Source organism: Hyperolius riggenbachi, chromosome 11, assembly GCF_040937935.1.
Source record: "Hyperolius riggenbachi isolate aHypRig1 chromosome 11, aHypRig1.pri, whole genome shotgun sequence".
Taxonomy (NCBI): Eukaryota; Metazoa; Chordata; class Amphibia; order Anura; family Hyperoliidae; genus Hyperolius; species Hyperolius riggenbachi.
Window position 1 is genome coordinate 183,717,323 of NC_090656.1, and position 15,220 is coordinate 183,732,542.

Sequence of the window (15,220 nt, forward strand, 5' to 3'; positions counted from 1 at the left end):
TTCTTTTACAATGAAACAGCACTTGCTGGTGCAACGTACATGATTTTTCCCGACGTTTATAAGCATGCTGCAGCAACTGACACCCCTGCTACAGTTCAACGCAAAGCAAAATCTACTTATAGAGATGAGATCTATTCAAAGAGCTATTTGTCATGCATGGTTTCTTCAGTAAGTCCACTTAGTGCTGCTCCATTGGAAAACTTATTAAGAGGTATAACAATTTGTAAAAGGCAAAAAGTAAATAAAAATTATATACTTTAATAGGTCATCCAATTAACCAATGACTAGTTACTTACATAACTTGTCTGTCAGTGAAGAGCGCTTTGCTAGTACTTTGGAGAGTTGGCTCAAGCACTGTACCATCAGCAGAGACTGCATTTCCAGAGTCCACCTTATCATTGGCAACAAACCCATTCATATCTCCATTGAAAGAGCTCTTAAGCTGGTTTTCAGTCAAGGGATCTAAAAAAAAAAAAACAAAGCTTCGTAAAAATTCAATTAAAAAACAAACAAACCTCTATTATAGTGAAACATGATAATTTAGCTTCAGAACTGCCCCCGATACCTAACCAAATCTCCTAACCCTTAACACCCCCCCAAGGTAAATCCACGATACTGCTGTTAAGAAGCTTATTTTGTGCGCCGGGAGGCACCAAATTAGCAACAAACATTCCACATTTCTGTATCTGCTCGATAGAATTGTGGGTGCCGGGAGGTTGTGGAAAGATCAAATTACCTTTGGTAATATCTTTTCCAGCAGTCCGAGTAAAAGCACCCCTCCTATGAGACTTGTCTCCCTCCCAAACTTTGGACTGGAAGCTATAAGACACAAAATTTGCATGGCGGGCAAGAGGATTGAGATATATATATATATCGAAGGCAAGTTGATCTTTCCCAAAACATCCTCCTGGCACCCCTCCTATGAGACGATAAACAAGAATAGTCTTTAGGGTGGGACAACCGCCTGTAAAAAAAACTTTCCTACCAAAGAACAAGTCACTACTGGCTAAACAGTTACGTCTGTAGTGTTTAACAAAGGTATTTTGGCTGGACCAGGTGGCCGCCCAGCAGATCTGCTTGATGGAGGCGCCATCCCTCTCTGCCCAATAAGTTGAAATACTTCTTGTAGAATGAGCTTTGACTGAAGAAGACAAGGTCTTGCCCTGGGACTGATAAGCAGCAGCAATAACCTGTCTGATCCATCTGGCATGGTTGTTTTGGAAGCCTGCTTTCCCCTGAATTTTCCGTAAAAAAAGTTCCAACAAGGCATTTGATTTCCTCTAGGACCTGGTTCTTTCCATATAATGAAGGATACGTCTCCTGACATCTTAACAATGTAGCCTTTTCTCCTTATTGTTAGATGGATTATCACAGAAGGATGAAAAAAAATATCTCCTCCGATGGAATCCAGAAACCACCTTAGGAAGGAAGGCAAAATCTGGACGAAGTGTAATTCTGTCATCAGAATTAGTACAATATGGTTGCTTGATGGACAGATCTTGTAATTCACTAATTCTTCTGGCTGAGGTAATTGCAAGAAAGAAGACTGTCTTCAAAGATAAACATTTCTCAGAAATGTGATCCAATGGTTTAAAAGGGATGTTCACACATGCTCTGCAATACCACATTCAAGTCCCAGTTGGGTACCTTTGAAACCACTATCGGCCTAAGTATTTTTAAAGAGAACCAGAGGTGGGTTCCTGCAATCAATATAGGACACAGAGGCACATTCTGCACACTTTCAGCCTGTGTCCTTCTATAGTGCCCCCAGGCTCCCCCCGTGCTCTGCTGTCCCCCCTTATAAAAACCGCAACGTTAGCGACACACAGATTGTCGCTAGCTGGCTGTTTACATGAAAGCTGCCACTCACTGCCGCTCCCCCACCTCCTGTAACACACGGATCCCCGCCTGTATCCCCCCGCCTGTATCCCTTCCCTCCCCGCCTCCATTGGCTTATGGAGGCGGGAAGGGACGCAGGCAGGGATCCGTGTATTATAGGAGGCGGGGGAGCAGCGCTGAGTGGCAGCTTGCATGTAAACAGCCAGCGAGCGACAATCTGTGTGTCGCTAGTGTGGCGGTTTTGATAAGGGGGGACAGCAGAGCACGGGGGAGCCTGGGGCATTATAGAAGGACACTGAGGCTGGTGATAGTATGCAGAATGTGCCTCTGTGTCCTGTATCGATTGCAAAAACCCACCTTGGGTTCTTTTTAAAGCTTGAAAGAAGCGTATGAAGAAGTCCTCTTGTGCTAATCTCTCCAAAAATACACTAATGGCTGCTGTTTGTAGTTTAAGTGTGCTAATGCTTAGACCCATTTGAAAACCATTTTGCAGGAATTCTAAGACTGAGGAAGAAAGTCTAGTATCTACAGTTTTCTCTGAGCACCAATTACAGTAGATTCTCCAGGTCTTTTGGTAAACCTGCCTCGTTACCTTTTTACGACTTTGTATCAAGGTTTCAGAAAGTCTGAGAACCCATTTGATTTTAGGATCCCCCACTCAGGCTCCACGCTGAAAGGTGAAGGCGCTTCAGATCCGGATAAAATACGAGTTCCTGGAGCAATAGATCTGGTCGTTCTGGTAACAATCGGCTGACACATTGCTAATCTCTGTAGAAGAGTGCATCATAGTCTTTTTGGCCAAAATGGAACTATCAGGATTACTCGAGCCTTGTCCTGTATAATTTTGTTTATTTCCTTTGGAATAAGAGATAGTGGGGGAAATGCATACATTAGCTCAGATTCCCATCTGATTGAAAAAGCGTCCAGTACCCATGGATTGTCCTGAGGACACAGGGAGCAGAACTTGCGACACTTCATATTGTCTCTCCTGGCGAACAAGTCTATTGAAGGAGTGCCCCACATCATACTGATCTGATTGAACACCTCCGGATTCTGATGTAGTGGGCCAGAACATCGCAAGTCTCCTTCAGATGAACTGCTCTGATGGACCAGAGATTGCCCTCGGCCTACTGAAGTATCCTTGAAGTCTGTGACCACAGAAGTCGACTCCTCATGCCGCCTTGGCGATTCAAGTAAGCCACCACACTGCTGTTGTCGGAGCAGACTAATTTGTGGCACTGAGTGATGTGACTGCTGAAATGTTGAAGACCCTGCCACACAGCCTGCAGCTCTCTGCTATTTGAAGATCTCATCCTCATCGACCTGGACCAAGGGCCTTGAGCAGGCAGAAAGTACATATGAGCACCCCACCCTCAGGAACTGGCATCCGCCATCAAAATCTTTTGTATTGGTTAAGACCACAGTTGACTGTCTGAAAAACGAAACCAACTCTGCAACCAAGTGAGTGACACTTTTATATTGTAGGGAACCGGAACTCTTTTCCAAAGATGCGACATCCCTGTTCCAGCTTCTTAGGATCCAGAGCTGTAGTGTCCTGGAGTGAAACTGACTCCATTAAACTGCTGGGAAGGCTGCGGTTAACAGACCTAGTACTGCCATGGCTTTTCTGAGACTGAAGGTTCTTGCGTTCTAAAACAAAAAAACAAAATTAAGTATCGCAGTAATTTTTCTCTCAGGAAGAAATATTTTCTCAATAATGGAGAAGATAAACCCCAGATATTCCATAGATTGGGGACTAGAGAGTATATCGACTAGTTAACCAACTTGCCTAATATGATTGGAGAAAGTCAATGCAAGTATCAATTTGAGCCTTTACAGATGTCAAAGAATCTCCCTAAATCAAGAGATCATCCAAGTAAGCAAGCACATTAATAGATCTACATCTCAAAACTGCTAAGACCTTCACCATGACTTTTGTAAACAGCCAAGGAGTTGAAGCAAATCCAAAAGGAAAAGCATTAAACTGGAAATGTCTGCATCCTTTAGGTCTAGAGAGGCTAGAAAACAGTCTTAGAGATTTATTACTGAATAGACATTGTCCATGCGAAACTTCCTGTACTTTACAGCCTTGTTTAAACCCTTTAGATTCAGGATGAAATTAAAGCCTCCCTGCATTTTTGTTTTTTACTAGAAATACAGGAGAGTAATACCCCTGACCCCTCTGGCAAGAAGGAACCTCTCGAATAACTCTTTTGTGCAGAATAGATGACACTTCGTTTTGTAGAGCGGCTCTTTGGGCCCCTGACTTCGGATTTGGAGGTATGAAGAATCTTTGAGGGGGGGTGTTCAATCTCTATGGTGTACCCCTCTAGCACTATTCTCAGCAGCCCCTGATTTGAGAAAACTTGGAGCCATGTTTCATAGTAGTGGGAAAGCGTTCCCCCTACTGGGATCCTGGTGTCATTGTTTATTGGGTTGGGAGGGCTGGGGAACACCTTATTTTTCTGGACTGATTCTTTTTGAGTCAGACTCTGGCTTGGTAGAGCTTTGAAATGACCGTTTATAATGAAAAGGCTTCTTTTTTGCAGGAAAATTCTTCTTATAATCTGACGTTCTTTCTAAAGTTTGGTCAAGATCAGAACCAAACAAAAGATCCCCCTCATAAGGTAAACCACATAGTTTAGAACGGGAGGAATTGTCCCCCTGCCAAGTCTTTACCCAAACTCCTCTTCTGGCAGAATTAACAAGAGCAGTGGTTTTGGCGGTTAATTTAACAGTATCGTCTGCTGCATCAGTGAGGTAATTCGTAGCATTGAACAGATTTGGGAAATCATTCAAAATCTCCTCTCTTGGAACTCCTGAAGCTATCTTTGCCTGAGTCTATGTAAGCCAAGCTTTGAGAGATCTGCCCACAGCTGTAGAGGCTACAGCAGGTTTAAATGTTAAAGATGAAGATTCCCAAGCCCTGTGTAATAAATTGTCCATTTTCTTATCAATCTGGTCTTTTAAGTTTCCAAAATTTTCAAACTGTATGTCAGATATCCTTGACATCCTCGAGAAAGATGGATCCAGCTTGGTAGACAGACCCCAAAACCTTTGGTCTTCCGTAATAAAGGGGTATCTATGAGACAACGACCTGGGTCAAAAGGCTTTCCTCTCCGGATCATCCCATCCCTTTCTAATCATAGATTTTAGAGAAGAATGGACTGGGATGAAACAATTCTGAGGTTCCGCCAATCTCACGTACATCTGATCCAAGGGTGTCAACGTTTTCCGTTCCACTGTAATACCCATGGTTTTCTGCATAGCAGATAATAAGTCCTTCATGAGATTAGGAGAAAAAGCACATTTTTATGAAGAATCTCAGGGTTATCTTCCTTCTCACCAGAAATTTCTTCTAAGGATGATATGTCTGCCTCCACCACAGACAACTCCAAACCATAGGACTCCTTATCCTTCTCTTACGTTTGACAACTGGTTGTGGAGGAGGGTAAACAGGGGGCGCAGGTATATCTAAAGGCTGTGTAGGATCATCAATGACCACAGCAAAGGAACCAGAACTGGGGCTACCACTATAGAGGATGTGGAGGGAGCTGTTGCTGAAACAGCAATTGCTGAATCTTTAATTGCTTTAATAGCAGATACCATCTCTGAAATAAGAAACTATCAGCCATTCAGAAGTAGAAGTCAGAAATAACAAATCTCCCCTCCCCCGCCCCCCAGGCCCGGGGGGGGGGGGGGTTGACAATACAGCTTTCCAGAGAGGGATTAGCGCCAGACTCCGTAGAAGGCAGAGGAGGAGGGCCTGCAGCGTCCTCCATGATCAACGACAGCAATGGTGTTTCATGGCTGAGTAACATTTAAATAAGAGAAAAAAAAAAACGCCTCCCTGTTAAGGGAATTACCTGCACCTGAAGACAATCAACACCGCAGCCCCAGCCGCTTCCGCAATCAGCCACTAACTGCTGATTCGTCATGAGGGACGCTTATGCATGACGTCATTCCACTTTTGCCCGGGAACTTCCAATTCATGCTCCTGCCGCTATAAGCCTGTCACATTCCAAAGGAGAAGCCTCCGACCCGCTGTGTGCGGGACAAGCTGAAACCCCTGTCCAACAGAAAACATGCTCGTGCTGCACCTGCTGCCCCACATGGTAGCACCTGGAGACCTCTGAAGTGTCCCGTCCGGGACAGAAAAACAACTAAAGGGCTCTTGTGAGATGTCCATATAATGTCTCCTGTCCGCCTCTTATGCAAATTTGTCTTATAGCTTCCCGTTCAAACTTTGGGAGGGAGGCAAGTCTCATAGGAGGGGTGCTGTCAGGAGGACTTTCTGGGAAATGCAAATTGCCACACTGCAGTGGGTGAGGATTTCTCGTTCTTCGCCGGATGCTCCCAGTGGTGGGAGGGCGAACGAGGACGAATGCAGCCAGTGCCACGCTGGCACAGTGGCTGTTGACTTGCAAGTCGGCGATACCGACACTTAGCCGCAGTGGGGGACCGAAAGATCAGTCTGTGATGGCACAGGGTGGCTGCAGGGGGCTGGCAGAAGCCCTAGGTAAGTGAAAAATTTTTTTAAAGTCCCTTCAGGTTTCCTTTAATAACAGTGTACATTTATTAGGAGTCCGTGCCATTTCTAACGACTCCAACGCCAGGTAACCTAAAAATTGTTCCAACTCCTAGACTCTGACTCCACAACCCTGATATTCACCAGCAAATATAATTCTTCCAGTCATATAGTTTACTTCTGGTAATTACATACCAGTGTTCTCCCCAGGGCATATTAGCAGGGCGCGCCGCCCGGGTAAAGTCAGCGGCCGCCCAGGTGGCTTAATTAGCCAGGCGTCTGTTCAGAGACATTTTATTATATGCGTGCGTTAGGTCCCAGGTAGCTGAAGGCTCTTTCTTTCCCTCCCTCCTACCCATTGGTTCCTCCCTCCAGCCAGTAAAAACAGAGAGGCAGCCGAGTGCTCCCCGCCCCTCACAACTTCGTCCAGCCAGTACTAGCAGCAGCAGCCATTACACCCGGGAGGAGAAATCATCTTTGCTCTACACGCAGAATGTACGGGCAGTGTGCACGGCAGCGTGACATTACACAGTGACAACTCAGTCACTGATACAAGTCACTCCAGCACACCCGTACTGCAGAAGACCTCTAACTCTTTCAGGCTCACTGGTCACCAGGCAGCCAGGTAATTTAACCTACATAAACAAACATGGAGCAAAGTGTAAATCACTTCTCCGTATTTCAAAGAGAGTCCGCTAAAAGAATGTGGGAAGTTAATGGGGAGAAGTGTGTATCCAGGCAAAGAAAGCGTCAAGAATATAAAAAAGTGCCAACCTAAGTATTGTTCTCTAAAACAGACAGTCTCTAGCAGTCTTATCTGGTCCCTTTCTGTGGCTACACTACCATCCAGGTTGCTGCTGTCCCCTCCAAAAGATCTCCAACCACAGCTGGTTGCAGGCTACTGTGCATGCAAGGTCTCATCTGTGCACCTCTCTCACTCATGCTCATGTAGTCTGGAGCATTCTGCGTTTATGTAGTTTAATTATGTGTGAACTGCGCAAGCACAGAATCATCCTGGCCTCTGGAGCACGATTGAAAGAGGTGCAGACGTGCCCTCAGCCAGAGTCGGGGATCTTTCGGAGAGGACAGCAACACACTGGAGCAGATTGGAACTACAGCAAGGGACCTGATAGATTGCTGGAAGAAGCCCCAGCTAAGTACAGGTAGTCCCCGGGTTACCAACAGCCAACTGTTGGTAACGACCCGCCAATACGAATGCCCGCCACGATGACGTCATGCATCCCGGGGACTACCTCTTGTGCCCCTTTTTCTAATGCAGAGTATGCGCAGCGGAAGGCGCAACAAGTCTCACTTCTTTCCATGGCGGCTCCGAGCCAATCAGCGGCATCCTCTCTCCCCTCAATGTTCCTCCCGGCGGCTTCACTAGTAGCGTCACGTAATGACGCAATCAAAAAGAGTGGATGAATGGTGAAGGGAGAGAGGATGCCGCTGATTACCCCGGAGCCGCCATGGAAGAGGTGAGACTTGCAGTGGCTTCTGCTGCACATACTCTGCATTAGGGGGCACAAGGAGACACAGAGGGGGCAGAGATGATACAGAGGGGGGACACTGGAAGCACAGGGGACAGAAATGGCACAGCGTCCCGACTTAAGGACGGATTCAGGTTAAGAACGAGCCTACAGTCCCTATCTCGTTCATTAAACAGGGACTACCTGTAAATCTAACTCCCCTCCCCCAATGAGCAACGCGATAACATGTAAATCGCAGTGCTCATTTCCCACTAGCAAACGTTTTTTTTCCACATTGCAATTGCGCTCAGTTCCCGGTGGCTATATGCCACAGTCATGGGTAGTGGAAATTGTAGGTTGTGTGATCACATCGCGATTGCGCTTTCTAGTGGGAAAAGGCCCTTACTTCCCCACCCGGCTACTTTTTCATGCCACCCGGCTAAAAAAAAATTCTGGGGAGAACACTGCATACCTTTTGGATTTGAACCACATGCCTTCCACTAGCATGCCCTCAACCGTCATCTCTATTTACCTGTCATACTGCTGCTATGGTATACATTCTTCTCTCCTGTAACACACAACAACAGCACTGCTCTTCTGGCCCTTTCAAGCTGCACACCACCTCTACTCAAAGTCCCAACTCTGCCACACATCCCAGGGTACCATGCAGCTTACTGAATTAAAAAAAAAAAAATAGACACACCCACCACTCTCCACATCCAACACTCTCCAGGAAAGATCCCACTACTTCAGACAATAACTTGCAAGCATTTTGCCGCACAATATGTGCGTTTATCTGAGATTGAATGCAGATTTTTTTTTTTTTTTATTTTTTTTTACAGTAGCCAGTGATTTGCAATAAGGAATTGCATTTGTTGTGTGAAATAGTGCAGGTTGTATCTTTTTTTTTTTTAAATCGCAGTAGCCCCATAGGAAAGCCCTACTTGCATTCTCGTATACTACTTAATCTTGTAGTCCACCAATGGGAGGACAGAGTTGGTCCTTGCAGCAGAGAATGTACCAGGGCATGCTGGGTCATTTCTAGGACAATTTCTGATATAGTAAACTGATATAGTAAACCGCTTTTCCTGGTCCCACTTTAACGAGATTATACTGTACCACTTAGAATGTTAAGCACAGAATCTGTTTGGACATTTGCCTGCCAACATGTCTGTTTTGTGTCTGGTGTCCATTGTAGTGCTGGTACACAAAGTCCTCACCTGCACGATATTTACATGAACCAGACTATAGTCAGACATGTCTGAATAGCAATACTGCACTAACATGTCCAAAGCAATGGACACAATTGTCACCGTTCACATCTCCAATCCGACAGAGTGAATCCAACCTGAGAGGAATTTAGGGTTAGCTGTCAGAAAGAGAATAACCTTAGGTGGGGCGGAGCTATGTGCAAGACATCAAAGAGGCATTGTTGGAGAATAGGTTATTGATACGTTAGCGTGAAATTCCATGGTGAGCAGCTCTCCAATCACAGCAACACCTACTACTTCTAATTGGCTGAATGGTGAGGGGATTTTATTACTATAAACTATCTGAAGCCTAGCAGTTCGCGAAGGTGCTGCCCACCCAATCACGTTAGTGAAATTTCCCCATGGACTTTCATTCTGGCTCTAGCGCCCGAAAAATAAGAAAATACAACTTGCATCAGGTTAGCCCAAACTTTGCATCCGTAAAGTATACAGGGAGTGCAGAATTATTAGGCAAATGAGTATTTTGACCACATCAACCCTTTTTATGCATGTTGTCTTACTCCAAGCTGTATAGGCTTGGAAGCCTACTACCAATTAAACATAATAGGTGATGTGCATCTCTGTAATGAGAAGGGGTGTGGTCTAATGACATCAACACCCTATATCAGGTGTGCATAATTATTAGGCAACTTCCTTTCCTTTGGCAAAATGGGTCAAAAGAAGCACTTGACAGGCTCAGAAAAGTCAAAAATAGTGAGATCTCTTGCAGAGGGATGCAGCACTCTTAAAATTGCAAAGCTTCTGAAGCGTGATCATCGAACAATCAAGCGTTTCATTCAAAATAGTCAACAGGGTCGCAAGAAGCGTGTGGAAAACCCAAGGCGCAAAATAACTGCCCATGAACTGAGAAAAGTCAAGCGTGCAGCTGCCAAGATGCCACTTGCCACCAGTTTAGCCATATTTCAGAGCTGCAACATCACTGGAGTGCCCAAAAGCACAAGGTGTGCAATACTCCGAGACATGGCCAAGGTAAGAAAGGCTGAAAGACGACCGCCACTGAACAAGACACACAAGCTGAAACGTCAAGACTGGGCCAAGATATATCTCAAGACTGATTTTTCTAAGGTTTTATGGACTGATGAAATGAGAGTGAGTCTTGATGGGCCCGTGGCTGGATTGGTAAAGGGCAGAGAGCTCCAGTCCAACTCAGACGCCAGCAAGGTGGAGGTGGAGTATTGGTTTGGGCTGGTATCATCAAAGATGAGCTTGTGGGGCCTTTTTGGGTTGATGATGGAGTCAAGCTCAACTCCCAGTCCTACTGTCAGTTTCTGGAAGACACCTTCTTCAAGCAGTGGTACAGGAAGAAGTCTGCATCCTTCAAGAAAAACATGATTTTCATGCAGGACAATGCTCCATCACACGCATCCAACTACTCCACAGCGTGACTGGCAAGAAAGGGTATAAAAAGAAAGAGAGGATTGGCATGGCTGTAGGGGAGGAGGAGGCCATACTTAGGGGTATAAAAAAAAAAAAAAAAAACTAATGACATGGCCTCCTTGTTCACCTGATCTGAACCCCATTGAGAACCTGTGGTCTATCATAAAATGTGAGATTTACAAGGAGGGAAAACAGTACACCTCTCTGAACAGTGTCTGGGAGGCTGTGGTTGCTGCTGCACGCAATGTTGATGGTGAACAGATCAAAACACTGACAGAATCCATGGATGGCAGGCTTTTGAGTGTCCCTGCAAAGAAAGGTGGCTACATTGGTCACTGATTTGTTTTTGAATGTCAGAAATGTATATTTGTGAATGTTGAGATGTTATATTGGTTTTACTGGTAAAATAATTGAAATGGGTATATATTTGTTTTTTGTTAAGTTGCCTAATAATTATGCACAGTAATAGTCACCTGCACACACAGATATCCCCCTAAAATAGCTAAAACTAAAAACAAACTAAAAACTACTTTCAAAAATATTCAGCTTTGATATTGAGTTTTTTGGGTTCATTGAGAACATGGTTGTTGTTCAATAATAAAATTATTCCTCAAAAATACAACTTGCCTAATAATTCTGCACTCCCTGTAAACTGCAGTGGTATTTTCCACCATGAACAGCAGACAGGGCCGGATTACCATAAGGCACTGTAGGCACATGCCTACAGACACCTGATGATGGAAAAGCAGCTCACTTCCCTTCCCCTGGTTCCTCCCTCTCTCCCTCACTATGCAGTCCCAAGCAGAGCGCGAGAGGTTACTCACCCACCTCTCCGCATTCCTCTGATGAGTTCACCCTTCAGTCGGGGGAACCACTAACTTCTTAAAGTGAACCTGAGATGTTTACATAGCATGTATTTAAGCTTACCTGGGGTTTACTCCAGCCCCATGAGATCCGTGGCCTCCCTTGCCATCCTCTTTGGCCCCTTTGTTCTAGCGATATACCTCCCAGTAATCTGGACCAGCCGCGCATGCACCCCTCATTGTGCTCTCGTGCCCGGGAGCCACACATGCGCAGAAGCCCACGACTGGCGGTGACTGACCAGATTACCAGGAGTCGTAGCACCCAGGGCTGTGGAGTCGGTACAAAAATCTTCTGACTCCAACTCCGACTCCTCAGTTAACGAAACTGCTGACTCCAACTCTGACTCCAGGTACCCAAAATGCCTCCGACTCTTTAGTCTAATACTTACCAGGGCTGTGCATTTTGTCTAAAATCATCCGACTCCTTAGTTTATGAAATCACGACTTCAACTCCAGGTACCCAAAACTGCTCCAACTTTTCGACTCCAACTCCACAGCCCTGGTAGCACCAGAACGGAGGGGCCGGAAGAGGACGGCGAGGGAGGCCATGATCCTCATGGAGCTGGAGGAAGCCCCATTTAAGTATAAATAAGTCCCAGTGTACCATCTTAAGTACACTTAAACACCAAGGGTACCTCTGGCTACCTAATGCTAAGGAACACGTGCAGCTAACTATGGCGGCCAAGGGAAGTAAGGGAGAAGTGACAGCTGGACCAGCCAGCACACTTGTAAAGCAGTTCGGCAGGGGTGTGTTGGTTCATGGATTGTGAAGTCTAGGGTACCAGGACATCTGTGCCTATAGGATCCTTTGATGTAAATCCAGGCCTGACCATGGATATGCAAATATATTATGAGGAGACTAAAAACATGGTTTACAAATGCCTGAAAAATATGCACTCTGTCAAGCATCTATCATAATATCAATGTACAATTAGCTTAGTCTCAGAACTAACTGCCAAATAGCAATCCCTTACAATACTGTCTATACCGCAGAAATACACTGGAGCACCAAATGCTTTACAACTAGGCAGGGCTTTTTTCAGCCTGTCCCTCAGCTCCCAGTACTGATAATTTCCACACTAATCCATAATCCCACAACACTCTTCTGCTGGCATCAGGTGGTAGAGAGTAACTTATTAATGTCCCTGCTGCCACCTTCTACTATAACTGTCTTTATTATGTGTAACTTTATTATTAGAACTCTACTACTTTCAGTTACTGGCCAGTTCCAGCTCGGCCCACCACTTCCTACAGTCCGTCCAGCACAAAAGCTGCTGCTGCGAGCAAGGCAATGCTATGAGCTCACCCACAGGGCGATCCAGCTTTAATATGTCCCGCAAGCGCTGCGTGGCGTCCACATCAATGCTAGACGCCGAAGCCATTTCCAAAGAGTCAGTCCCGCCTGGCCGAAACCACCGCAGAAAAATCACTCTGGCTTCTATGTTACTACTTCCTTTCCGTTGTGTGCGAATTCTATTCCTTCCCCCAAGAAACGAGCACAGAGCTGAGGGTTCCTGACACCAGTTCACTGAAATGTTCCTGTCAGTGGTGATGAGACTGATGCTATTGATGCCTTGATAACCCAATTTCGTTGTCTGGCGTGGCCAGCTGCTGGCAAAACATTTCGTTCTTTTTCAGTTTACTCAGCTGATGCACCTTTCATAATTCTCAACCGTCCATATCTTGGAATCAAATCCTTTTTTGTCCCTCCTTCTGAGTTATCTGTCCCTTTCTAGGTGGGGTTAATGTGCATGTCTATTAAAATATATTTATTTTTTCTGCTAAAATGTGTTGATGTGGTCCTATACTCCCAAGGAGGCAGCAAGTCAGCCAAAATACTGGTAGGGGTAGCCACAATCCTGGTAGAGCCGGTGTCACAACCTTGCAAATTTTGAGTACCAGAGGGGAAGGTTCCTGTTAGATGAGAGGTTAGACAGAAGCAGGGCTGTTTTTAGGCATAGGCAGACCAGGCTGGGGTGACAACTAAAGAAAGGGGCCTTCACAACAGTTATACAAAGGTTTTTTATGTGGGTATTGCTTAATGTACATCCTTCCTTTACATAAGATTGTGTATGTATGGGTGGGGGGCAGCGCAAAATGTGCCTTGCCTAGGGCACCAAATTGCTCAGAAATGGTCCTGGGCAGAGGAGAGGTTAGTGTTAGGCAATGGGTGGGTAAAGGTTATTTTTAGGCATAGGGTTAGGGTAAGAGAGGGAAGGTTAGGCTCAGTTAAAATGTAAAGCGGATCTCAATTCTCGAATGGCCAGCCGGTGGGAATAGAAAAGTGTCCTACGGTTTGCTTGGTGTCTGGAACAGATGCGTTTCCACCATTGTTTCCATCGGGAATGCATCGGCTTGTCTGGAAAAATCACGCAGGTCTTGAGTTTGCGTTGTGCTTACCATAACAGATCTAGCGTGGACTGATAAGTTTGAACGTATGCTATAAATAAAATAGGATCCATTCACTGTCAGTTTTGGACACAAAATGTCAGATTTGCATTGTGAATCAAGCCTTAGGCAGAGCGGTTGAACGGTTCATGTGAGGCAGAGGAAAGGTGGCCTTACAAAGTAGCAATTATTTTTCCCAGCAGAGACCTTACTACTCCTCTGTCAAGAGACCCGTCCTATTAACATTTTTGACTTAGTATAGACTGTAACTATGGTATAGATTAGACTGTAAACTCCTCTGAGGGGCAGTTAGTAACATGAGTATGGGGAATATGTAAAATTCTGCAGAAGATGTCAGCACTATATAACAACAGTAATAAAGTGGGCATTCAGCAATACGCTGTGTTTTTGAGTGTTTTAAAGGACAAATTAAGTGAAAGTGATATGGAGGCTGCCATATTTATTTCCTTCTAAACAATACCAGTTGCCTGGCTGTCCTGCTGATGCACTGCCTCTAACACTTTCAGCCATAGACCCTGAACAAGCATGCAGCATATCAGAGGTTCTGACATTATTGTCAGATCTGACAAGATTAGCTGCATGCTTGTTTCTGGTGTGATTCAGACACTACTGCAGTCAAATAGATCAGCAGGAATGCCAGACAACTGATATTGTTTAACAGGAAATAAATACTGTATGGCAGCCTCCATATCCCCCTCACTTCAGGTATCCTTTAAAGCAAATGTGTAGAGAAAAATAGAAAAAGTCAAATACTTACCTATGCAGAGGGAAGGCTCTTGATCCTGTAGAGAAGGGGTGCCCACACTTTTTCGGCTTGCAAGCTACTTTGAAATTCACCATGACCACGATCTCCACCAGTACAGGTAGCTAAGTATAGATGCCCAGTAAAGGTAGCTAAGCATAGGTGCCCAGTACAGGTGGCTAAGTATAGGTGCCCAGTACAGGTAGCTAAGTATAGGTGTCCAGTTCAGGTAGATCAGTATACGTACCAAGTACAGGTAGTTAAGTATAGGTGCCCAGTACAGGTAGCTAACTATAGGTGCCCAGTACAGGTAGCTAAGCATAAGTGCCCAGTATAGTTAGCTAAGTATAGGTTCCCAGTACAAGTAGCTAAGTATAGGTGCTCAGCATAGGTAGCTAAGTATAAGGGCCTCTCCCCTTCAACTACGCATCTCCCCTCCGCATCCCTTCCTTGATTGGCCACAAGCAGCGCTAGCATCAAAATTTGATGGGTTGTGGCCGCAATATACTCAGCAGTTGGTCGTGTTCTACCGCTAGATAACTATCAACCTATTGGGCTCCCCTGCTATAGAGCCTTCCGTGCCTCCACTTGGTGTTCTCATTCGAGCTCTGATTCCCATTTAAATTTGCTGCTTCCGGAAGCCCACAGAAGGATTCGAGAGCGCTCTTGTCCTGGAGTGCTCCAGAACTCGAGTGGCGCTGTACTGCGCATGCGCGAGGGTC

At 45.3% G+C, this 15,220-nt stretch overlaps 1 protein-coding gene across 3 annotated transcripts in view; it reads right to left on the minus strand.

The window, feature by feature from the left end:
- EDC4 (enhancer of mRNA decapping 4) overlaps positions 1-12,819 on the minus strand; it is a 105,856-nt gene extending 93,037 nt beyond the window's left edge. For all 3 annotated transcript variants that reach the window (XM_068261772.1, XM_068261771.1, XM_068261770.1), the window contains exons 1-2: positions 12,654-12,819; positions 297-462 (exon numbers count right to left, since the gene is read on the minus strand). In XM_068261772.1, the coding sequence (XP_068117873.1) occupies positions 297-462; positions 12,654-12,729 (242 nt within the window). In that variant the 5' untranslated portion in view covers positions 12,730-12,819. The remainder of the gene's footprint in view (positions 1-296; positions 463-12,653) is intronic.
- Positions 12,820-15,220: the final 2,401 nt, after the last annotated feature.